Source organism: Colossoma macropomum, unplaced genomic scaffold, assembly GCF_904425465.1.
Source record: "Colossoma macropomum unplaced genomic scaffold, Colossoma_macropomum, whole genome shotgun sequence".
Classification (NCBI taxonomy): Eukaryota; Metazoa; Chordata; class Actinopteri; order Characiformes; family Serrasalmidae; genus Colossoma; species Colossoma macropomum.
In genome coordinates, this window is record NW_023494784.1 from 29,599,578 (window position 1) to 29,626,817 (window position 27,240).

The window sequence follows — 27,240 nt, forward strand, 5'->3', positions numbered from 1 at the left end:
TGATAAATGAAGCTGAACTCACTGTACTCTGTTTTGGCAGGAGGAGTAATGTTGAGTCTCTGCAGCGAATCACTGCTCCCCTCCTCCAGCACGTAGTCAAAGTTCAGAATGAACATCATCACCACGCCCTCCTCGTTCTTCACTGGGATGATGTGTGTATTGCAGAGAAACTCTGAACCTGGAAAGAAAGAAAAGCGAGAGAGAGAAAGAGAGTGAGAAGAGAGGAATAAAGACATCTGTCGTTCCTTCAAACCTCACTCCATCCTGCTCAGTCCTCCCTAATTAATTTATCTCTCTTATAACCCCCATCTGCTGCTTTAATTGCAATGAGTCCACTAATGAACACGAGTCTAGATATCTGAGTAGGACGGTAGAGGAGAGGAGAAGAGCAGGAGAGGAAACAGTTAAATAAAATGAAACCAGCACTTTTACTTCATCACTTTATAATCAGTACTTAAAAGGAATCAATCATAGGCACATTGCAGCAAGTGGATCTGCACCCTCACTTTTTATCTGCAGGGTGAACAAGTATACATCTTTGCTTCCCTATTTGTTACCCAAAGGAAAAACTAAACACAACTTTATACAAAAAATATAACTTTAATGAGCACAACTTTATACAAAATTATACATTTTTATAAACCATCCCAAAAACAAGTGATGTTTTAGAACAAAAGCAGTGCAGATTCTCTTTGCTGCAAGATTTGAGTTCATGCATCATGCAGGCAGGTGCTGATTAGGGCAGTTCAATTTCAGAAATTCTGGAGTAAACTCTGATTCCAACTCCAAGCGATAGAAATCGATGAAGCATCCAATTCCACACAATAGTGTTCTCTCGATTCTAAAAATCAAAATATTTGCTTTCACACACACACACTTTTACGTGGGAATTTAATGGGAATTAAACAGGAAGGGATTAAGTGTGAACACAAGCCAGAGGCAAAATCCCAGTAAGACTGATGCAACAATTAACCTGGATGAGTACAATTCCTGCAAAATTACAGGGAGGGCACTGTTGTGAACAGAAACTGATTCATCACCAGGAAAATGATGATCTTGATCTTGATGATCTTGATTACAAACAGCAAAACTAATTGTTTCATTTTGTTTTTTAATTGAGTTTTCAGGTTTTGTGAGTGAAACACATTACCCAAATTTATTCTGTACATGATTCTAGTGGCAAACCTCTCAAGAGAAGCGGCAAAATCTGCCCCTTGAACATGCATGGCTGCTACTGCGCAGAAGTGATGCAGCATTACTAGCAAAGTGAAACATTTCTATGAAGCTTTTCTTTGTACCATGCATATACAAACATACTGTGGGGTCAGCGAAGAGGAAAATGCAGGAAACGTTGGGCTTTAAAGGCAAATGCTCTTTTATTAAAAAGGTAGCAAGGGAAATCCATCACTCAGTGCTGCTGAAACAGCCAAGATCGCAGGCAGGTCACCTCTAGCCATACACTTCTACTTATCTGTAGGCAGAAACACTGACACTACTACACTACAGCCCAGCACAGAATAGCACAAATAACACGTTTACATCATCACGCTAACAACAACAACTTTGCACACTAATTTACACATTAAAGTCTCTCCTACTGCGAGCGTGGTGCTCCCGAGAGCCTGTGCGTGTGGCTACTCTGCACAGCCATGCCTCCTGTGTTCCTACGGTTGCGCAAGCCAGTAGCGACTAAGGCTTTCACACTACTAAGTTCAGCAGTGCTTTGAGAGACAGCGTTCTGAATATGTCTGGTAGTCAGCGAGGGAGTGATGTAAGCCATGCTGGTGGGTGATGAGTGTGACTGGTGATAGAAGCAGTAAAGCGGAGAGATAAGTCAAAGGTTATGACCTGTCCTGGGCTTTTTTTTCTGTGGGTGCAGCCATGACCCAGCGGCTGCACACAGCTGCCCTGGCTACGTCAGAGCGCTGCAGGCTCAGCCCCGCATGAAGATGAAACAAAGAGAAAATAGTACAAAAGAGCACCATGAATCTGTCCCCTTTGACATTAATGTTCCCCTTTTGTCTACTTCTGTTCTGAGTCCAATCCAGCCCCTATTGTTCATCCGCTCAGCTCTCTCGCAGCGCCCCTTTAGAGACGAAGGAATCCATTAGCAAAAAGCCCCTCCTGCCTGTCGCCCCTGATGAGGAGATATCTGGAGCCCAGGAGGCTCATAAAGTGTTTAGGTGCCCGGAACAAGACAGGAACAGCTATATTCTCCTCTTGCAGAATTGCTGAGTGGCGCGTTATGAAGCATAGACACATTTGTCCATAAAGTATGATAGGAACTTAGATTACATTATAAATCAACCTCTGGTGCTTAATAACCAAAGAGACTGATGTGATTGCAGAGATGATTGAGGTTGCTGTGTCTCAAACGCATACATTAAAACAACCCGTAACCCCACTGAAGTGCTATTCTTCTCTCCAGCAGGCACTTGGATTCTTTGTTGATTTAGCAGCAAAATCCGTTGATGAATCTACATCATCCCAGTGTGATGAAGTGGATTTGGAATGTATCAAGCACCCACTCATATAATACCAGTGTCCCTTTCAGTGCAGTGATCTAGACAGTGTCATAAATTTTAGACATACTCTTAAATATATAAAAACATCATCCAAACAACAGAAACAAATGTGATGCAGCTAGTCTTTTTTAGACTACATGATTACTATGATAGCCTGGAGCGTTTAGCATGGAGAGCAGCTACATGCAAGTTACAGGAAAGCAGGTTACCTCAGAGACCTTTTCTAAAAAGCAATAACTAACATAATTCACAGCTGTATTTAAAGCTTATTGTATATGCATTGCTTAGCACTGTAATGCTAAAGCAAGACAATGACAGCATCTCAATTGGTAAATATTATTAAAAAGACTCTCATGAGTTTATCCTGTAATCTTATGCACAATAACTAAATAAGTTTATCAAACATAATCAAATGAATATCAGAGATTAGACACTGTTCATCAGCATAATTGGGAACCCCCCACCCCTACATTACATATTCTCAGTATACATGTTCTTACAGATGACTTACTATCTGGCTGTATTAATTATTTAACCTGATTATCTTATCTGGTAACCTTATCCGGGACGTTCATATATAAACATGTAAACATACATGCATACTGTGCACTGACTGTCTTTATAAAGTTGACCTAAATGAGTGTCGCCTCAGGACAGGAACAACTGCCTGGAAGCAAAGAATGAATAAGCCGTGCTAGCTTTTAAAAAGATAATATTTACAATGCGGACTATCTGGTAGGGCTTTTAGAGCCTTTCTTTCACCCTTATCTCTCTCTGTCTCTCTCTTTGTCCTTCAGGGAGGACACCTGACGTGCAATAAGTGGGCAGATCAAAAGATTCCTGCTGCTGCAAATGCAAATCTTGTATCTCTGCTGCCGGTAGCCCAGGCTTGCAGACTCCTGCATACACGTTAACAGCTACCTCACCCCTCTCTCTTCATTAGCAGTACGCTGGCTGTCTGACTAAATATAACCAGCTCCTGTTGGAGCACATTAGCTGCGTCAGACTCTAATAGGTCCGCTCAGTGCCGGAGAAAGCTCTGTTAAACGCCTGGACACTACAGAGATGTAGAAGCTAAGTGCTGAAAGCTGAAATCCTCTGGAAATGTTAAAAAAAAGGACTAAGCTTTTTCATTTTGGGGAATTACAAGTAATACTCTGCTCTATTTTGAAGCAGACTACAGCAGTGCCATATATATGGTACAACTACATCACATATACAGTACTAGGCACTTTCGTTTTATTTTGTGTATTTCCTCTATAGTTTCTATTCAAAATGGCCATTAAGTAGCCTACAACTTATTCATTTTTGAACATCAGGAAAAAAAAGAAATATATACAAAATATATAACTTGTTTAGTATTCAGGGTGTCCACCCTTTGCCTTAATTACAGCTCTTACTCTTATTGGGAAACTCGTTTTCAGTTTCTCAATTCAATCTGCTGGCATAATTTTCCACACTTCCGAAGTTCAGTCTTAGAAGTTGGTTGCATTTACTGTTTCACATGATCCAAGCAATCCCAAATCACAAATTCAGAATCATCAGTCCATTGCACCTTATTCCACATCTCAGATGTCCAGTTTCAGCCTTCTAGTGCAAATTTTCTTCTCGTCTATTTCTTTTTCTCAGGAACAGTGTTTTGAAACCTGCTTTCAGCTTGGAGAAGAATGGACAGAAACACCTGTGGAGTTTTTCAGGTCTAAAGTAAAAGTGGAGCTTGATTTTCTCCTCTCACTCAAGGATGAAAGCTTTAAATACTGTTTATCTAATAGATGAATAATGTAAGTGACACTTTTGGGAACAGCTTTTGTTGGTAGGACATAGCTGTAACCTGCTGGTTTCAAGACTGGAAGGATGGAAATGTAAAAGTGGCAGTAGGCTGCACAAAAGAAATGAGTGATACTGTGGTAAATGCTGATAGGTTTGATATTATACTTAGTATTTTCTTTAATATATATGTTTATGGCTTATTTTCTTCTTGTTTTTTTCAAAATGTTATCTTTTTATATTAGATTTGTTTGAGCTAATCCTAAGAAGAAAAGGATTCAGCCCTACAGAATGCAACTTTAAATATTTATGGTGTCAAAATTCCGCCATTAAGTTTCACAGCAATTACGTTCACTATAGACATTAAGGTTCTTCATTCTGCCATACATAATTAATCCAAACAAGGATCTGGTGACACTGTGCCAGTTTGTTGTTTTAAGGGTTTGGGCCACATTTCAACTTTGTACAAACCATACAGTGAGGATCTACAACTATCTTCTAAGGATGAAGCGTGACCAGGCTTATATTTTCCCAAATATAGGATTTATGCTGTAATATGTCTATGAATGTTTTCACCCATTACGGTTACTGAATTGTCATGCTGTAATTATCTTCAAGCAAAGCTCATAGTTCATCAAGGGAAGATGTCTGTAATGGTTTTTGGAAACACTTCAGAGCCTCTAATGAGCAAACCATATTTTAAAAGCAGCACTGCTACTCAGTTCTGTTAATTCCTCTATAATCATGAGGAGATAATGTAGAAATGTTATCACCTTTAAGCTATCCCATAGCCTTGACATTTAACATCATTAATGAAGGCTGTGTGATCAGCGTTGTAGACAATGAGCGGTGTATAGATGGGATCAGATATCACTCAAACTTGTGTAGCGCCATCCTGCGATAAGGGACACCATGGAGGTGAGGGACAGACACATGAGAAGTTCATCTCCAGTGTCTTGGCTCAACACAGCAAGTCAATAAGTCATGGAGAGTGCACATAAGAATTTAAGTCCACCACATTATATCCCAGCATGTTATAAGAAATGGCAAATTATAACATTCCTTCTATAGGTTATTCAACTTCAAATGCATTCTTATAAACGTTTTCCAATTCTTTTGAATGGTCATTTTGACTGGGAAAAGTGTTCTCTGACCTTTGCACAGTACTGTACATCCATGATTACATCCATCCATCAATACTAGCTTCCATACTGTCATCTGTAACATAGCTAACATAGCATGTGCTTAAATGAAACTACTCTTTTTGTAACTCAAACTTTACTAATGAACTACTCTCTTTTCAGCAATGTAGTCTGTTGATTCTAACTGATCATTACAGCCAACACTGCATCATCAGTCTGATTTAAGGTGAAGTAGCAGTGAGCAAGAGTCTCCTGCGGTTACCTGGCCTGAGTGCCATATACAGTCAAAAGCCCATTCAACACTGGAGCAGATGGAGAAAGAATAGTTCACTGAAGAGGTTAGCAAGGAACATCCACTATCCTGTACATCCTGTACCATGCTGAAAGTCACCTTTCTTCTGCTAATGTTTGAACCATCTTCACTCATGCACTTTACTTAAGCTTTAGTGTGCATATGTGTTTGTGTGAGTTGACGGAGGTAGAGAAAAAAAGCAGCACCGGGTAACTGCAGTGTACATCATGTTTTTGCTTTAATTGTTTGTTATCTTTATATATTTTTCACACTAAAAGCAATTATTTCTTCCTTCACTTCAAGGGGAATTCCACTGATTTTTCAAAATTCCAGCAAAAATAAATGATTAAGATGTAAACAAAGTCATATCAGAGCCATAGAGTGGTTTACCATGAAATGCTCCACTGTAGAGAAACTTACCGAGTCAAAATAGTTTACAGTGGTGATGAAAGGAACCAGACATTGGATGCATTTAAAGCCTCTAAGAGCTCCCTCACAGAAAGTTATAACATGAAATGGTTTTGAATATGCTGTCTGATGCCTTTTTTTTACTTTAGAAAAGATCAACATTACATAAACACTCAGAAGACACTTGTAGGTTCACTGGTCATTTTGGATAGCAAAATAAATGGCTAAATTTGTGTTGTTATTGTGACCCCAGATTTCTGTCACCACCCCTGTAAAGAAATCTGAGCATGCATCTCCCCTTTATATATAAAATCTTGGAAAAAGTTGTTGTAAAACAATTAAGTTCCTATTTGCATAGGAATCAAATCCATGAAAAATTCCAATCTGGCTTTAGGCCACATCATAGTACATAGACAGCACTAGTAAAAATTGTAAATGATCTATTATTATTCTCCGACCAAGAAAATGTGTTCTTGTTAGTCCTTCTCGACCTTAGTGCAGCATTTGACACAATAGATCACTCTATCTTACTAGACAGACTAGAAAACACTGTAGGAGTAACAGGAACAGCTCTTTCCTCGTTCAGGTCCTACCTCAATGATCACTATCAGTTTGTTAATATAAACGGTGAATCATCTGCCCTCACAAAAGTAAAGTATGGTGTTCCACAAGGCTCTGTTTTAGGACCTGTATTATTCACATTATATATGCTACCACTGGGCACCATTATCAGTAAACACGGCATAAATTTCCACTGTTATGCAGATGACACTCAGTTATACTTAGCAAGCAAACCGGATGATAAAATTAAACTTAGCAAGATTGAAGACTGTATAAAAGACGTAAAAGACTGGATGTCGAGTAACTTTCTCCTTCTTAACTCTGATAAAACAGAGGTTCTACTTCTTGGTCCAAAAGCGGCTAGGAACAGACTGTTTAATTTAACACTTAAACTTAACAATTTCTCAGTTGCATCAAGGTCATCTGTAAAAAGCCTTGGTGTCATTATCGACCTTGATCTGTCCTTCGACTCACACATAACTAATATTACTAGAACAGCCTTCCTGCATCTCCGCAATATTGCTAAATTGAGAAATGCATTATCTCTACAGGATGCAGAAAAGTTAGTTCATGCATTTATTACTTCAAGGCTAGATTACTATAATGCCCTGCTGTCTGGATGTCCCAGCAAAAGCCTTAACAAGCTTCAGCTAGTCCAGAACGCTGCAGCCCGAGTTCTTACTAGAACCCGAAAGTTTGACCAAATCAGCCCAGTTTTATCAACCTTACACTGGTCACCAGTTAAATTTCGGATTGATTATAAAATTCTCTTACTGACTTATAAAGCTCTAAACGGACTCGCCCCTCAGCACCTGAGTGAACTTCTCTCTCACTATGAACCATCACGCCTACTTAGATCACAAGGTACTGGCTTACTATTAGTACCTAGAATTAATAAAGTTAGGTCAGGGGGGGAGAGCTTTCTCATACAAAGCCCCCCAGCTTTGGAATAATCTTCCTGTTAGTGTTCGGGACTCAGACACAGCCTCAGTCTTTAAGTCTAGGCTAAAAACTTTTATAGTCAAGCCTTTGGTAATTAGTTTTCCCTGTCAGTTCTATACCTGCCAGAGTCTCTGCTGCTCTGCTAACACTGTAATCTGTAATCAGTTGCTCATTACAGAACTGACACCCATTACAGAACTGACTCTCAGTTCTGTCAGTCACCCATTACAGAACTGACTCTCTGTGTGTTTTTCCTTTCTTTCTTTCCTTTGCTGAGTTGAACAGCTGCCCATCCTGTTCATTCTGATGGTGCTGCCTCTCTGCCTTGATCGGGTGCCACTGCTCGCCAGCCCTCTGGACCGGCTTGACCACCATTGAGCTTATTGCTGTACAACGCCGTGCAAACCTCACCCTCACAATCCCGACCCCACTGATGCTGCTGTTGCATAAACTAAACTAAACAAATTAATCATTTGAACTAATCAATCATTTAAACTAATCAAATTAATCAATCACCCATTACAGAACTGACTCTCTGTATGTTTTTCCTTTCTTTCTTTCCTTGCCGAGTTGAACAGCTGCCCATTCTGTGCGTCTGATGTTGCTGCCTCTTCTGCCTTGATTGGGTGCCACTGCTCTCCAGCCCTCTGGACCGGCTTGACCACCATCAAGCTCCATGCTGTACTACGCCGTGCAAACCTCACCCTCACAACCTGACCCCACTGATGCTGATGCTGCCGCCGCTGCTGCTGCATAAACTAAACTAATCAAATTAATCATTGCTCCACCTGTTTTCCCTGTTTTTTGTACAAACAATGTTTACTATCCGGTGTTGACCAGAGGAGGATGGGTTCCCCTTTTGAGTCTTGGTTCCTCTCAAGGTTTCTTCCTTTACTTACTACTTACTACTTCCTTTACTTACTACTTACTACTTACCTAAGAAAAAATTACTTTTTTCCAGTTGACAAACATGATGAGTCCTCACACACTTATTGCTGGTAAGTAATGTTCAGTATTTCAGTTAGTTTGCCTTTAAGTAACAGTCATGTGCCTCTAGATCACAAGTTTTCCCCCTAGTTTAGTTGTATCCAATTCCACCCACTAGTTAGGACTCCACCCAATCACATGATATCACCACTGTTAGGAGGGCAAAGGCAAATACAAGTTTCCTCTGAGTCATGTGAAGCCAGCCACAGCTTCTGTCCAAACTACCACTAACGCAACATCATTGGACAGCTGAATGCATTTGGAGGAGAACGCTAACTGCCAGTTCTGTTACGTCAGCTAACAGATGCCTGCGCTGGGGGAAGTGGGAGGGCCATCCTACTGACCTAGAGAGAGCGGGGCCAATTGTGCTCTCTTGAACCTCACGATCCCTTGATGACAGGGTCAACGCTTACATGATTGTGCCACTCAGGAGCAATCAGGGGTTTTTAACCTGGGTGTTGAGACCCTCTTGGGCTTTATGGCATGGTCTCACAAGGTTAGCAAGAGTGGTGCTACAAGACATATAACTTATTAAACTCAGAGAAAAACATTTTGAAAAAATCGCTGCTGCTCAAGCGCTGCTGAATGGCTTCACCCACAGGCTACAGAAGACAGGTTAACACTGATTTTGAATTTGTATTTAGTGAGCTCGTTACAGAGGGAGGGTACTGATTGACCGCTAAACTTAAAGCCCTTTTTCAGCACCGGGCTAAAAATCTGTGGATTGCAGGTGCAGTAATTGAGTAGACTTATTATTGGATTATTTTTCTGTAATGTTCAGTAATTTTATTAATACGTATGGTAGTGTGTATGGGCCGGCCTGTGTGGATGGGAGGACAGAGTAGGGGTTGAAGAGGGGGTTGCAAAATACTTTTTACCCCCCCAAAAAAAGGTTGTAAAAAAAAACTGTTGTAGATGTCAACAAAAAAAACTGCTGGCCTACCTTTACATTCTTAAGCGTTGTCTCTTTGTTTCTTCTTTATATATTTTGCATTAATCAATTAATGCATTCTCTCTTTAAGGCACTCTTTTCTAGTTCAGTGCTGCAGATGAACTAAAAAGTCATCAAATTAAAGTATTATTAATTCACGCTGAGTGAAAACTTCAAACAATGCTGTGTTGGAACTACAGCAGTTGTCTTCCTCCATCTGTTTATCTTCCTGAATCACATTTAAATTAAAATGAGCACATAAGACTTACTCATTTTCAGTGGTTTATAGTTGTTGCAAAGTCAGTGTGAGGCAGGCTGAATTTGACACGCTGTGGGAACAGAACATTTTCTGTTTGACATTTATATATACAGTGGATCCATTTTAGCTGTACGATTAACTGTGCATATTCTAATACGTCACAGTATGGTCATAACATCATACGTTTATATTGTGCTGCCCAGTTTTTATCATACATGCAAAGAGAATAGAATGCAAATTTTCATACCTCAACTTGGCATGTCATCCTACTCTCCTGCATGAATTTCCTGCCATGATCAGACTCTCACACACACTCAATTTACTGTCTCATTGTCAACACAGTGGATTGTTCCTCCTCTGTAAGGCTTATGTCATAAGTGTATAAAATTAATTTGTCACACTGCCAGAATGAATTAGATGGATCACAAGAAGAAACACTGTTTCTAACAGTTTATTACGGTAAATCAACCTTGAACACTAAAAATTAATTCCATGTTTTTTATTATACTGCCTGTTTCATTGGACAATTGAAACTACAGTAATTCGACTGCAAATTGCCCTTTCATAGTTTAAATTTCAGATAGGCTAACATTCTTTATCTCTTAATGCCTTCTTCCCCTATTTAGCCCACACCACTGCAGTTGAACCTTACTACACCATCTCAGCAGGGTTAATAGGTGCTTTAGACTAGAGTCTCTGTTTCCCATTAGGGTCTTCCTACTGAAAATCCTACATGTTAACAATCAAGCTAAAGGCTCGAGACCTGAAAGCACTTAGAGTGTCAGGGATAGTATCTGTTACGGCGAGCCGGCACGTACGTCATCCACAACTAACCTCCCTACACTACACTGACTTTAACCCGAGTCACGTTTCACAGAATGCGTCAGTCGAGAGAGGGTAAATCCTGGTCCAAAGTGTTCATTACACACTACTCATATCTCATTTACGATCACACACAACACACAAGCACACACACACATACTGACAGACATCCAAACGAACACACACAAACACGTTTATTTCTATATAATGTCAAGACACAGGGTTATGTCCTAATGTATTACGCGTGTCCATTCTTTCCCTTTATTACAGCTTCCATTCTTTGTGGGAGACTTGCTTCAGTTTTTCAAAGAAATCTGCAGGGATATTTTTCTATACCTCTAAAGTTAAGTATTAAAAGACGGTTGCAAATTCTGCTTCTCATGATCAGACACATTCTGTGACGTTGTGGACTCTGGGGTGGTCAGTACATTGTTCTGAGAACACCAGCAGCTTCTTTGATTAGCACATTTTCTTCTTTTAAGTCTATCTTCTTTTTCAGTTACAGCTTCTTGAAAGCTACACATCCTTTCAGACCCATTGCATTTAATTGTCTTCTCAAAGTGAAAGGATGGACAGAAACACCTGTGTATTTTTTCAGACCTGAATCAAGAGTGGAGCTTGATTTTCTATCTGTCAAAGTTTTGTTTATCTGATGTTGACAGATTTGGTGGTCTGACAGGTTGTTAGGGGCCCCATCTTCTCTCTATTTTTTAATACTTTTTCTTATCTTTAGTTTTGAAAACAACATGTTTCCTTTGACTTTCCTTTTCTTTATGCAAGTGGATTATCTTATTTAATCTCCTTAGAAATATCTCCTGAAAAATGACTGACTTGTACTTAATGGCTGTCTTGACTGGAAATTAAATAAGTGAAGGGTGGTCTCTGATTTTGCACAGTATTATGTAACTAACTAACTATGCTACTAACTATGTAATAAGAATTTACACAGCTTAGCCTAAGCTTACACCAGGGTGCCCATATGTTTTGTCTTGGGAGGTCAAAGAGCAATGTTTGTGATGGTCTAGTGGTCAAAAAGACAAAACTGTATACAAATAAAGTGGGTATCAAAACAGTTTTTAAAGTTTTAAAAAGTTTTTAAAAACTATTTTATAACATTATATTTTGTTAGTAAAAACACTTGAAATACAGTTTTAAAAGTAATATAAGAATTACATGATTTTAATATAGTATAAAAATTTGTTTGTTCGCTCACTGGGTAAGGGGGTTACTTTCTGGTGGTCCAAATTAAACATCTGTCATAGGCCTGCAGGCCATACTTTGGGCAGTCCCACCCTAAACATTAACCTTAATCTCAGTAACCAGAAAATAATGTTTTTTAGTTTTTGTTAAACAAACAAAAGACCAAAAAGAAACAAAAAAACAAATTCAGATCATTCTGCTGGTTAGGTCCCACTGAAGGTTCACCTTGTTTTCTGTTTTTCCTGTTTTTTTCTACAGTCAGAACATTTTTGTCCTGAAAATGAATGAAAATAATCTCTCTCTCTCTCTCTCTCTCTCTCTCTCTCTCTCATGCTCACATGTACACACACTCAAACACATACATACAAAGTGCATTACGTTTTTTAGCTACCCTCCTCTCTACCTGGGACTGATGGAATGTCGAATGGTCTGGGCCGCAAAGGGATGCAAATCTTATCGACTCATTTTTCCACTCGACTACACCTACCCTCCTGGGCCATTTAGCATTGTGTACATCACTCTGAAGGAAAAGCCTTTCCCTTCAGAGCAAGCACTCGCCTGTCAAAAGACCTCCTCTCTCTTTTAAAAGCTGCTCTGGGGTCAGTAAGCAACTGAGAGCCTAGGCTGTCTTTTCATTCTCATCCTAAAATACTTCAGGTGGAGCACAACCTGTCTTTCTCCTGCATTCTGAAATACCTTACTGCAGCATTCCTCGCTCCCTGTACTCACGGGCTATAGCATCACATAACTGAGTGTTTTCCCACACCAAAAATATCTGATTCAGCCAACCAAGGGCTTTATAATTAGTGACATGAGCTGAATCAAACATGTATTCTCATCAGGGATCAATATACCAGTGCAAAGCAAAAGCATAATTCATGTCCAGTCTAAAATTAAACTACTTTTGGAACAGTGTTCTAGTTAGAGGCCTTAAGTGTGAATTAGTCCCATGGTGAAACAGAGAGATGAGGTGAGGGATTCTCAGACTAATTACAGTATGGCTCCTGGCTCGTCATTTCAGCTTGTGCTGCATATACTGTACTTGGCCACTGATCTGAGACCTGTTGTCCTTTCATGATGATGGAAATTTAATTAGATTCTTATTTCCACCATCAATAATTAAACCATAGCTGCCCAAAAAGCCATTAATGGCTCAGTCTGGCCCTCACTGAGGAACTTCTCAAAGAAGTGTTTACAGCTTGGGCCATATGAGTTCCCATCCTCACTGAAATATTACACAAGCAGTATAGTTAGTAAAATGTATCTCACAGACAGAATTATGGCTGCTATAAAAAGAACAGATGCAGATGCATAAGTAGCAGCCAAAATCCATAAACCTACAGCAGAAAATAGAAAATAACACGTCTTGCATTTCTTTCTCAGATGGAGGACTTTCTATACTCTTGATTGAGCACAGAGGCTGTATTCCCTGCTTATGAAAGCATCCTGAAGTACTAACTGCAATGAAACACTATAAGGCTCATAGCCAACATCCATCTTTGCACATAATGGTTCCTTATTTGATATTTAGTGCACTATACAGGGTGTAAATGTGATTAGCCTGCTCTGTGTCAACTATGGAGCCGTGTCAAATTCAGCTGCATAATGCAACATCACGAGGAATAAGTGCTTTACGTGGCCAAAAAAATCTAAAAACACATGTTAAAAACAAGTTAAAGAGCAGGTTCAAAACACTCAATTGCTACACTATCACTGTGTCATATCATAAATCAGTTTGGGAAACTGTAATTGTAAAAATGTAAATTGTAATTGTTGTAGTTGATTATTTTTAGTAGTTCTGTTTTTTTTGGGGGGGGGGGTTTACTGTCATACAAGTCTATTTTTTAATCTGTTATCATTTTGTTGCTTTTACTCCCCTTGTGACAATCAGCTGCATGGTAAATGAGGATTCCCCTCATTGTAAACCTGAAGTAAAAAAACGTGATGACACTGATGATGATGATGATAATGATGATCATGATGACGATATTGCTGATCTTCACTATGAGCTTCTAGGTTCTTCACAGAAGTACTACCTGACATTGGTACAACAGTATGTCAGCAAAATTTACAGGGCATCATTTACTGTGACGGTGTAATACTGCAACACCACTGTGCATAGGAAGATAGAACCGACCTGTTAAGTTTTATAATGCAGTTTGATTTTAAATTTGATCTAAGATAGTGGAGCAGGGCATGTGCAAACATGTAGTCTTCAATAGCAGTCAAATCTGTTTCATTACTGTCAAGGGTGTTAAAATGGACTCTGGACAAAGCATTAAAACGTGTTGTGTTCTCATAACCTGTGCTATCTTAAGCATAGCCTTACTGAAGTACAAATCAGATCATTATAAGGTGCCAAAGCAATTTCCTCAGAATGCAACATAATCACATGGCATTTGTTAAAAAGAAGGTTCAAAGATACTTCAGTACTCTTCAGATCTTTATGGATTGCCTGTAATTGCAGCCAATATCCTGAAAGAACCTCCCCCATTTGCTTCAAATGTTCGCGATTGATTTTCTGCATCCCGAGGGAGAAAAGATTGTGTTTCATTTGCCATGAGAGTTACAGGCGTTTTAAGGCATTAGGGCTAAAAATAGCCCCATTGTAGCTGTGCCTTCAGGAAAGGCTGTGTTAAGTCATTACGAAGCTGACGGATGGGTCTCCATTTGACTCTCCACCACACAAAGCCATATCAGTCAGCATACAAGCCATCAGAGCATAATGACTCAGGCGAAAGGTCGCAGCTATATGTTTCACGGCTGCTCTCTTACGTGTAATTCAATTTAAAGGGGGGCATTTTAATGTTGCATCAGCAAAGAGACAGAACAGAGATGTCTGTGTAGCTTGGCTTTGTCGTGGGCAGCACACTTCTGAATGAATGGGTTTTATGAGTGACTGAAGAGTACACTAACTTAATCTCCACCAGATGGTCATTTTAAACCAGTTCCTTTGAACACTACAGAGATAATATACCAGCATCATAACACAATGCAAATGCTGTATGGTTCACAAAGCCATGACAGCATGCAGGACATCAAGGACAATCTGCAGTTCAACAAAGGCCTGACTAGTTCGTTTTAGAATGTCCCAATCAGCTCACAGATCACAACGGTCAAGAAATAGGACCAAATGGAACAGGGAGACATCAAATCTCATTATTTAACTGCCAAACACATTCAGCCTCCAGAAGACAAACACAGACCACGAGCATGAGTGCCACGTGGTCAGGTAGTCTTCCTACTACACTAGGGATGGCATGATCTAATTTTGAAGGTAAAACCACCAAATAAATCTGCTCTCTAATTAAGCGTTTCTTCATTACGTTTGACAATCATATGGATGTAAGCGGGTGGACGAATCCTCAGTGGGATCCTAGGAGACATGAGAGTCGTCTCTGTGCCCCTCGTGTCTCTCTGATCCATTTTGACAGGGTTAGCGTTGCAGGGCTGTTTTGCTGGAACTAATGCACAACCATTCTGGGAATGGACCAATCAGAGCTTAGTGATGCAGGGGAGGAAGGAGAGAGACTAACCCTTTGTTTGCGGTCTGATGGCCATGTGGCTCTCTAGTCTTACTGGGGTTGCTGCAAGCCAGACGCTGCGGCCTACTTTCATTTTTAATCAGTGTCGCTTGAAGTCATTGCATGGACTACTGAGTGACTAGTGGCAGTGCTCCACTACGCCCACTGTTTAATATGCAGACACCAGGGCAGGTTCATTGTGCCAAACCTTGATTAGTGGTATATCCTACTGTGAGTGATGATACATTGTGTATTGAGAAGAGGAAATCTGTTTTTTGTCTTCTAGATTCAACAGATTTTATAGTCTACATCTCGGTTGTCAACATTTCAAGCTCCTAGCTGAGATTTACTACAGCGTGTGAGCCAGATTAGAGGCCCATTCACTGCTGGTTTCAGTCCACTGAAATCAGCGAGAGCGAAAGGAGGAAAGAGGGATGGGAGTTAGCCCTGGCAGAACTGGTGGAACAGATGGCCAGGATGCCTCTGGATGGCTTTCAAGAGGTCCTCCCTGAGCTGACCAGCACTGTTTCATATGCAGTAGTATAGTGCTGTTTTGGACAGGCATATGCCCTTGATGAGCTATCACTTCCCCCATCTGCCACTCATGCAGAGTTGTCTGAAGGCTTCATTATGGCTGCTGATCAAGAGAAATGCGTGAGATGAATCACAACTGGAGAAAACAGGCAAAATATATCCTGCTGTGCTGAAATTTCATTCCTATTCTGTCATAAACGTCGTAAAAAAGTGCTTGCAGACACGTGATGAAAAACTGGTGATTCCACTATTTTCCATATCTGAGACATCTGTAAACACACTGATTTTTACTGGAATTCTTTATTTTCTTTAACACTCACATACAGCATCAACAAGAATCAGTAAGTTTAAAATGCACAAGATCAATATTTAACCACAAGCTATTGGTAATGGTGCTCTAAGTGCTCTAGAGTTGCATAACATTAATGTGATGCTAAAGAACTCTATAAATTTACATTTGAACCCATTTCAAGAGTTTTACAGACTCTGTGAAAAACTCTGTACTCTTTTTCTGCTTCATTAACAGTACCTTGTGTGGCATCAGTGACATAAATCTGTAATGAACAATACACACCACACCTTTGCATGCTAACAACCATGACAGCAGAGTGAAAGACAGCAGGAGAGTTTTGCTACAGTTCTCCACCGTAGAACTAGTCAAACTTCTAAATACTAGCCTAACATCTCTCATGAACGTACAAGCTATAAACCAAACATCTCCATCTGCAAATTACTAACCAAACATCAGCCATGTACAATGTCTAACTGAACAATGCCATCTACAAATTACTAACCAAACATCAGCCATACAAGCTGCTAACCAAACATCTCCATCTGCAAATTACTAACCAAACATCAGCCATGTACAACTACTAACTGAACAATGCCATCTACAAATTACTAACCAAACATCAGCCATACAAGCTACTAATCAAACATCTCCATCTGCAAATTACTAACCAAACATCAACGATGTGCAAGCTACTAATCGAACAATGCCATCTACCAAACATCATCCACGTACAAGCTACTAACTCAACATCAGCCATGTACAAGTAGGGTTGCCACCTGTCCAGGATTTCCCTGGATTGTCCTGGCATACAGTTGTCTGTCCAGGAAAAAAGTAATTCCACAAAATGTCCAGGAATCCATCATATGATCACTGTCCAAAGCAGAACAAATGACTCCAAAGTAGTAATTTTACAGGATAGGGCAAAAATGTTCCTTAACTTTAATGTAAGTTAATGAAAAGAGGTGTAACGAAAGTGATTTTGGAGCATCTGAAATTTAAGCACTAGGCAGCAATAAACACGACAACTGAGATTAGGCTCTGTAAATAAATTGACATCTGTCTCTCTTACACTGCATTGTGAGCATAGCTATCCATCCACTTAATTTAATGAAAAATCAAGCCACTGATCAAAGGTGCAGGAATTTTACAGGGCTAAGGTGGCAACCATATGTTCAAGCTACTAGCCAAACATCAGCCAGGTATAAGCTATTAACCAAACATCAGCCATGTACAAGCTGCTAACCAAACATCTCCATCTGCAAATTACTAACCAAACATCAGCCATGTACAAACTACTAACCAAACATCAGCCATGTACAAGCTACTAACCAAACATTAGCCATGTACACATTACTAACCAAACATCAGCCATGTACACATTACTAACCAAACATCAGCCATGTACACATTACTAACCAAACATCAGCCATGTACAAGCTACTAACCAAACTTCAGCATCTGCAAATTAGTAACCAGACATCAGCAATTTACAAGCTACTAAACACTATCTATAAAACAATTAACTAAAATTCATCAACATACTATTAACCAAACATCACCATCTACAAACTACTAACCAAATATCATCCATCTCCAATCTACTATCCAAACACTATCCATCTACAAACTACTACCCTGAACATCACCATCTATAAACTACTAACTAAACATCACCATCTACAATCTGCTAATCATACTTTCATTTAGTTTTGTTTATCTCTCTTTTTTTAATTTTTGTATTTGGTTTTATAGTGACCCTGTAAACTCAATACTGGATTTCATCAAGCGATACTATGCCCTGTTTTATATTTTTCTTGATTTTTGACATGTATGATGAAGGCTTAGGACAACTGAAGGCCTAGCTCTAATAATCATGGTTCACCACTGAACATCACCATCTACAACTAGCTAATCAAACATCACCATCTATAAACCAGTAACCATCAAATCAGTAACAATGGAATTAATCTGCGCAAGACAGCTACACTGACACTGACATTTCTAAAATCAAATTCTGGAAGTGACTTTTAAGAACTTTTAGTTTTATTTTTACTCTTATAAGAACTTTTCCTACCAGTACATCATTGGGTTGAAAAACTATTAGCCTAAGACCATGCTAATCAAGACCAGATACAACTGTGCAAAAGTGGCTTTGTAATGACGGTGATGAACTGTGATGTATGCGTTTGTAACAGAGCTATAGTTTTATTCCACAATAAGCAGGAGATTCCCTGCAGACACATAACCTGATCTCGGAAGAAAGCCAATATGATTTTAATTTACACACTAACCTCATTACTCTCTCAGTCTGACTTCACATCTCAACCTGCCTAGATGCTGATCGAGCCAAACACATCATTGTTTTACAACAGCCACAGAAGTAACCAAAGAGGCTGGACTGCACTAATAATTCATGCTGTCCTTTTAGAAGCAACCGTCCGGCTCTCATGAAGCACACCTACTCTGCTGAACCTGTAGACCTCCCCTGCACCACGAGCGTGGCGCCATGGGCCTGGAGCCCCAGGGACCCAGAGTAGTGAAATTCTGCACTCTCGCTCACCACATGCTTTATATCTATCAGCATCTCCCCCCTCAGCATGTCTGTTACCAACCCATTATCCCTTTAGCTCCTACACACACACACACACACACACACAGATGATCAAGTGTCAGCTTCCCCTTTTGGGAAACACATTATGCTAGAACATATTATTACACCACCTGCAAGATAGCTACTCCTACCAAAGAGACAAATGTACACATTTAACTCATTAACCATGAACCATGCCAAGAAAACATGAATTAGTGATGATGCAGGAAAATTGTATCAAAACGATCGCTAAGTGACAGATGCGAGTGGGTAAACACAAGAGGTCATATGGTTCATGTGCATGTGATAGTATAAGAAGATAAAAAGCCACATCAGATAAGAAGCCACAGTTTGAAGCATAGTGGAGGATGCCAGGCCACACAGCTTCACTGCAACACCTGTGCAGTGGCAACATGCCCATCGACATATTGTGGAAATTAAATAAATAAATCAATAAATAGCTTTCAACATAGAACATGAAACAAGTACGTAGAGATATCTCTCCACTTTTCCTCAAAAAATGAGATTTTAATTGAGACAGCAAGAGTGACTGGGGATACACTCTTACAATAAAGATGCCAAAAGGTTCTTTGTAGCAATGCTGTGGAAAACCCACTTTTAGTTTCTGACAAAACCTTTTAGTGTATAGTTCTTTAAAAAAACAGAAGTTAAAGTCACTCCAAAAGAGAACTGAAAGGGGAACCATTGTAGAATCCTTTTTTGGCACCTTTATTTTTAAGAGTTTAGGCTTTCTCCCTCTCGCTCTATCTGTAGCGTACATATCCTAGCTGTACTATTAATACTATTTACCATGCACAATACCCACTTAGCCTCTGCAAACAGGAGTGTTAAAGTAGACACTATAGACAAGCTGCAATAAAAAATTTATTTACATCATAATAGTTACAGTCTATGTCCAAACGTTTCCAGGCACACCATCTACTTAGTGAGTGAAGCTACTTTAAGGTGCACATATTGCTGACACCAGCATTCAGTTTGTATAATATTGTATACTAAAAAGAATTGTCAATACAATGGGACTGTGAAGAAACCATATATAAGCCATACCAAGCATACAAAGCTCCCCAGCACTGGGCTGTAGAACAGTGAAACAGTGCTCTCTGGAGAGACAGAGTGCCAATACCATTGGAGTAAGCTGGAGTGGTGATTGTGGTCATTCTACGCTGTAAAAAAAAATTACTTCATGGGGTAACAAGCAATTGAACTAGTTTTATTCAAAATTAGTTTGAAAGAATCGTTCATTCAAAGTATTTATTTAGGTTGAATAAAACTAGTTAATTTACTTTAGCCATTTTTTACAGTGTACATCAGTACCTGACCTCACTAATGCTCTTGTGACCGAATCCAATCAAATGCTCACAGCAACGTCCCGATATCTAGTGTTTGTTCTTCCTAGAACAATAGAAGCTGTTACTGGAACAAAGGGGGGCAAAATCCTTATGAATACCTTTGATTTCAGAAGAAATACTGGATGTGTGTCTTCAAATCTTGCTAGGTTAGCTTGGAGCTAGCTGGAAGAGTGGTGGCTACCCCAAACATTTTGCTTGCATGACACTCTGCCAATGTGCTATAGTTTGTCTAGCAGCACAGTAAGGGAGCTGGATTGATAAGCGCACTCCTTCCCCTCCTGTTCCTCTCAGGCTGTAGGTCCTTTTTACCGTCAGTGTCAGAATGTGGTGTATTGGGCTGGATCAACAAGTTCATTACGTTCAAGAAAATCATCAATCATCCTTTCTCTCTTTCCTTCTCTTCTCCTTCCTCTATCTGTCCTGGTTCCCTCTTCTCTCTCCTGCACTCTCTTACTGCCTGTCTTTCCTTCATTCTCTCACTCATGCATGCCACTCACCCCCACCCCCCACCTCTCTCTCTCTCATCTCTGGCTATGGTTCTCTATTAACCAGACCTGTAATTCTTCACTACCGATCTCAATGCATAGCACCTTCTGGCAGCATTTTGAAGAAAGCTCCGCAACATTTCTAGATACTGCTATGTACAACAAAAAATATGGAACTGTCTGCAGATATCCTGCTGTCAGAACAGGCCTCTTCTGAGCGCAATGACCTATTCTTCCTTAGTAAATGCTGGTTACTGACTATGACCATAGTCCACATTTCATTTGCAGTGGCAGACAATAGAAAATCATCCTGGTTGTTCGCAGGCATGATTTATGGTCTTCTGCTGGAAGAACAACAGTGGGAAGCATTTGTGTGCCAGAGCTTCTCAGGGTTGGTGAATGACAGCGCGTCACATCTGCATGCAGCTTCGCAGGATGGCTTTAATTCAGCGTGACTTCAGTGCGAGCTGCAGCAGCGTCTGTCTCCTCTCTCTCATCACGCCCGGGACAGGCGTGCTGGGTGCTGCAGAACGACATTCAGCCAAGACAAAAACATCAATAGAGCTGTAGAAAAGAGGGAATAAATGGAAATTTGAGCGTGTCTCTATGGATCCTATGCCATCTGAGAGGTTTGAAAGGCATTTGTAGAGCAGTGTTTGAGGGTCCACTCTAAACAGAACTGCACAAGGTTCTGTGCAGGAATTACGTAAAAAAGACAGGAAAATAATTTTAAAAAAAGATCCATCATCCTCGCGTGAGTGCTAAAATCCATTTTGAATTCGCGAGGAGCGGTGTCAGGGCCCGCAGGTGTAATGAGTCAATTAAAGCAGCTCAGGAGCTGACATCTCCATATGCTGTACAGTGCCGGTCTGTCACTGGAGCCAATTATACACAAACATCTTCCTTCCCCATTCCTGCCCTGGGACAGCTAAACAAATGTACCCCCTCCCCTCTCTCATCACTGGGTCATGACAGCTCACCAGCATGAACAGCATGGTGGGACAGGCCCAGGAAGGCTGCGAATGTGCATCTGGCTTATTGCTGGAGTGCACAAAGGGCTTTACAGCTACAGACAAGGAGCCTGCAGTCACCCATTGATTTAGTCTCACAGTGACATGGGGATTGCAAATCGATTTGCAGTAAGCTATTTGTATCCTCATTAAAACAGTGTTCTGCCGCAGGTGAATTGCAGCTCATACAGAGAGACGGAGAGAGTAAGAACTTCTCCTCTGGAACCCCTCACTCCAAACCAATTCATCTACATCCACTGACCAAGACTCACTTAACTCAACCACACAATGACCAGAACCTAGTGCATGCTATATGTGTATTGACTGTGAAGGCTGGAAAACAGCCTAATGCTTCACACAAGAGAATCTGCCCTGCATTTTAGTGCTAAGCTGCTCTTAGAACACTTAGCAGCCACAGACAGCTCCCGAGCCCGACACGTGCAGCACGAGTAAAGCACAAAGACTCTGATGCTTCCATCTGTCGAGCTGGTGAACTCCTGCCACAAAACATATTGTGCAAATTTGCCTCAAACAGGCCTGTCTGTCTTCATTGAAGCGCCTCAGCCCAAAATCAAATTACTGAATGTCCTTATTCATAATTCATTTCTTTATTATGAATAGCCGCTGCAAGCTGTCCAGTAGTAATGCATTCTCAATTGATCCAGATTACTCTCGAATATGCTGCTGATGTCTTGTTAGCTGCATCGAATGTTGTGTTGTGTCTTCTCGGCCTAGTAAGATTCTTAATAGCAGTAATAGCAATAATAATGGCACTATAATGAAGCACAGTCATTCTCTTTCTCTCGTTTTTTGTACATATGAGGAGGCAAGGCTGCTGCTTATTAAAATCCATAACTAGCGGAGATAGCTGCTGAATTGCAGTGTAATTCTCTTTCCTCCCCCTACGCCAGGTGCTGTTAAATTGCAGTGTTCAGCTGAGAGCTGCTCTACCTGCCAAAGCCAGTGATTACACCTCCACTGTTATGCAATGTCTGTGTTATTCCTCAGCTAGAGATCATTGTTAGAGGTCCTCTCTCGCTCTGAAATGTTCCTTCAGCACAGTATCTCATAATTTATAAAAAAAACACAGAAGGCCTGCGTACAGTAATGTGCCCAGGGAGCAGTTAACACATGAAGTATTAAAGAGATGAGCCCTTCTTACAACTGTCAACGAATATCTGAAAGGCCAGAAAAAACACACAGTTGTATGAGGTACTGCACAAGTTAAAGAGCACAATTAACCAGCGTATGCAATAATGCACTGGCTTGAATTACCATTTACGTTCCATAAGCATGTTACAGTCGCTACTATGGTGCTGCTATTATCAACACCCAGAACCTACAGACCATTTGGAACACAATATGCAATGGTTAATCAATATTTCAGGAGCTGGTAACAGAAGCAATAGCTCATCAATAATGCTGCCTCTCTGTTAGCTCTGCAGACACTTATGTAGGGAATGGTGGGGGGAATGGAGGGTGCTGATGGAGGAGCGCGGAAAGCAGATACGGGGATGTGTTTTCTTTAATCCACTGTGTTTGGCAGGACAACACAGACTGGGGCTGAATTTGTCTGAGGAGCTTTTGGCATGAGCGCGGACGCTCACATTAGAGCTTCAGCCGTACCCGCTTCACTGAACAAATCAGCAGAAAACAGGCTCCAGACAAAATTAGACGTTATGGGACCAGACCAGAGGAGAAGTGAGAGAGAGAGAGAAAGAGAAAACGTTCACCAGAGACATAAGAGTTAGTATGCTACCCATATGAAAAGGTTATGCTCACAGTCTCTCTCTCTGTCTTGCTCTTTCATTTCATTCAAAGTGTTCTGTAATGATACCACATTACCTCTGAAAGAGGTCACACTATTGAGACATTTCTCTCTCTCTCTCTCTTTCTGTCTCTCTCTCTGCTTTCCATTTAGAACCAACAGCACTGATTAACATTTCCAGGAGAACAATATTGAATCCCAGAGCCAGAAGCTAGGCAGCGTGTGGCAGACTGACCGTCTTTGCGGTGGTAGGTGATCTCCACCTTGCGCTCCTCGGAGCCCAGCAGGGCCTGGGCCACCTGGGCGATGGCATGCCGCGTGGTCTGCGCGCCGTGCAGGAAGTCACACGTACAGGGTCTCTGCATGATGTCCGGCCGGGAGAAACCCGTCATCTCGCAGAAGCCATCATTACAGTAGATAATAGCACAGTTCTGCACACGGGCATTGGCTATGATGAATTTCTTATCTGCAGAGGACAAAAGACAGTGAAGGTCACTCTTCATCCCAGATACATTGAATTTTTTTTTTTGGTTTCTTTCCAGCTTATCCTGACCTTGTCACACTGTTCCTTCTCAAGAGACTTAAGCAGTTTCCATATGGTTGTGCACAAATTTGGATGCATGAGGTCAACAGAAATTACAGGAAGGTGTTATTTTATCATTTAGTGATGTTTTTTGACTGTAAGGGTTCTTTCAGTTGCACTACCAAGTTAAACATTCACCCAAATAATTCAGAGATCTTCATTTTTATGAGAGAGAGAGAGAGAGAGAGAGAGAGAGAGAGCGCTTTCTCAAGTTATATTAGAAATGGAAAACAACAACATTATTTTACTATTTCATGTCATAATGTCAAAAAGAATGTATCATTCTGACAAAGTGAGACACTTTGAAGACTGGACCAGAAATGACAGAGCTGTCATATACACACTGTCTATATGACACTACTCATTTTCTTAGCAAAGACTTAATCCATTCTAATACTAGAATAACTGTATTAATATACACATTGTCCAATGCTGTCCCACTTCTGTCACTTTGTAAGTTACAAACACGTACATATAGTCTGCTTTAGTTATTTCAAATATAGTAAACACTGAGTATGTCAGATGAGAGAGAAACATTAGCTGTATATTCCACTATCCAATATTGGCTGTATATATACCACTATTGCTCTATTGCTGTGAAAAGGTGTACACATTGTACAAAAAACTGCAGAGCACACTCCTCCTCCTGTTTATGACGCCTCTTTTAGTATACATTCAAACATATTGACAGACAATGCAGCCAAGAAAACTGGTTATAAACATTGGAAAATTATGCTTTGATTTTACATGATTTAATGTGTCAGTCAGTGTCACATAAGTACATGCAGCATCAAACACCTGTCGTTTTTCAGTTCACTTAAACACATTTTATCCAATTGCAAACTTATTGACACGTTTCAATCACGTAAATTCACACAATTTAGAACATTTCGTGCGGTGTTACTGTTCTTGATATGAGCGACTGAGCGGTCCTCACTCTGCTACAGTGAACAGGATGCTAACTATGCTCATCGTTCTTTGTGCTCAATACGCTGGAAAACTGAGCGAAACCTCTCACCACAACATGAAACACAGCGCTCACTCACTCTCATATCTGCCTGCATTACTTTTCAATAACTCTCACACCAGTTAGACATTTAAAAACACCGCGTTTAAAGTATCACCCTCTCTCTCGGTTGCTGCTCTCAGTCTCACGCTGGTGCTCATTGTCTGCTCTTGTTTTTCACGTCAAGCTCCTCACGTTAAACTGAAACATGCCGTGTAACACGCTTTCTGTTCACCACAGTGGTGCTGTGTATTTGTTCATACTAACTCGCTGTTAAATGTTAAGCTATCCTGTCACTTTACTCTTTCATAAAAGCGAAACCAGCGCGACAGAAACATCTCCAACTCGTCCCCAAACAGTGCAGAATTCACTGCGCTCCATCCTCTCATGCTCATACTCACTCTGTCCCTCGAATTTTCGTATTATTATTCCCAGAAAAGTGTTCTGTGGCGCCACATGACCTCTTCGCACCGGCATGGTTAGAAAATCTTCACTTTTGTCCGGGTCCGCGGGCGCGTCTGCTGCTCCTCGACCCCCCGCTCCCCAGTAAAGTTAACGCGGCTGCCGGATGCTCTTGCTTCGGCCAGCTATCATGCTCGCCTCGCGCTGAATCTCTCCACCTTTTCAGAGACCTTTGCTGGCGTTATTTAAGCGCGGTGGCAGGCAGCTGCATTCCGGACTCCTCGCGCGCAACGAGAAACAACCGCGGAGGACGAGGCGCGCCGGGTTCAGTCCGAGGACCATCGCTTTTGATGGAGACGGAGGAGCTCCTGTCGTGCTGAGCGCGAGCGGAAGACTGAGGTTCATGTGGCGGAGGAGAGCACGCGCCGCTGCCTCTGGGGGGGCTTTTTAGCACGGTGCGCTCAGCTCTGCAGCCGCGGTTAAGGAGTCAAGCCGGGGTTCACGGCGCACATGTCGTCGGTGATACGTAGAGGAGGGGAAGGGGAGGGGAAGGAGGAGGAGGTGGGGGAGGTGAGGCCATGCTCTCATGACACGACACGTGGCTTTGTTTTCCACCGACACTGAGCAGGCCAGGTAGTGCCTACAAGACGGAGGAGGTTGTCAAACGTTTAACAAACCCAATAGAGCGCTAATAGATTAGGAGGGAAACACCTGATGGCCTGCTAAAAGAGGAGAGTCCTGCTGGCGTACAGTAAAGCGCTTTGTGCCCCTGTCCATGGTGCTGATCTTCCAGCACGCAGCGTATACGGGCTCGCATGAAGAACAGACCTACATTTTTTTTCTAAACATTTAATGCCTGTGTGGGTCGAGTAAACACCATGCATATTTAGTGAATGGGTTTTTTCACCCCCAGGGCATTCCTATAGGCATTAATCCATACATGTCCTGCTGACAGCACGCAGCTAATCTCTCCTCGCTGCTACTGCTGCTGCTGCTACTTGCTCTTAAAAACATGCAAATGTGTGCAGAATGGAAAGGCCTGTCTGACTGTAACATCTGTCCCAGTATTTCAAAGGATCTCAACATCCATCTGCTCCATTCAGAAAAAAAAATGAAAAGGAAAAAGTGGACTCAGGGCATGAAGATGTAAACAGCAGCAGTCTTTACTATATAAAGAATGTTTTCCACCTTGTGATGAAGTTGGGCGGGAAACCACCTTTTCTCACATTTTCCATCACAGCAGATGAATAAAATAATGGCATGAACAAAGTATCTACAAGATCAAAGGGCAAGCGACTACAGAGAGGTCTGGGTGAAGGAAGGTAGAATGAGTCTTATTTTGGATTCTGTTACAAGCCCATTTCCTCAAAACTGTGCTGCATCCACATTTTGACAAAGTGCATGCTGCAAGCGCTGCCTAACTCTCGACAGCTTAATTACGTCTGCAGTAAGCACTGATGTATCACTAATGACAGACGGAAAGGCAGAGATACTTGTGCTGGTCTGAGGTCAGGATTAACTCTGACTCAAATCAGTGCAGGCCTGTAGGTGGCGTCGTGACTGTCGCAAAACCAGTTCAATGTGGTCCAGGTTGCCGTGGGATATTTAGAGGACAGAGGTGAACCCAGAGGTCACAGACTGCTTCGCTGTTGACTTTTGATGTACTCATTCCAGTTACAGCACTGCTTTATCATCATTGTTTGCATTGTAGGCTAGACATGATGAGCTATAGCTAAATACATAAAAGGTGTTTGCTTTTTACCACACTCACTGTGGCGTAAACAGAAATACCTTTTTGGGTAGGCCTGTGAAAAAGTGTGTAGGCTAGCATGGTAGTTGC

At 41.1% G+C, this 27,240-nt stretch overlaps 1 protein-coding gene across 1 annotated transcript in view; it reads right to left on the reverse strand.

Moving 5' to 3' along the window:
* The window catches only part of LOC118806392 (potassium voltage-gated channel subfamily H member 7-like), a 70,481-nt gene extending 45,006 nt beyond the window's left edge, over positions 1-25,475 (reverse strand). Inside the window, exons 1-3 of the mRNA XM_036567809.1 lie at positions 25,400-25,475; positions 23,645-23,875; positions 23-178 (exon numbers count right to left, since the gene is read on the reverse strand). Of these exons, the coding sequence (XP_036423702.1) occupies positions 23-178; positions 23,645-23,875; positions 25,400-25,475 (463 nt within the window). The remainder of the gene's footprint in view (positions 1-22; positions 179-23,644; positions 23,876-25,399) is intronic.
* Positions 25,476-27,240: the final 1,765 nt, after the last annotated feature.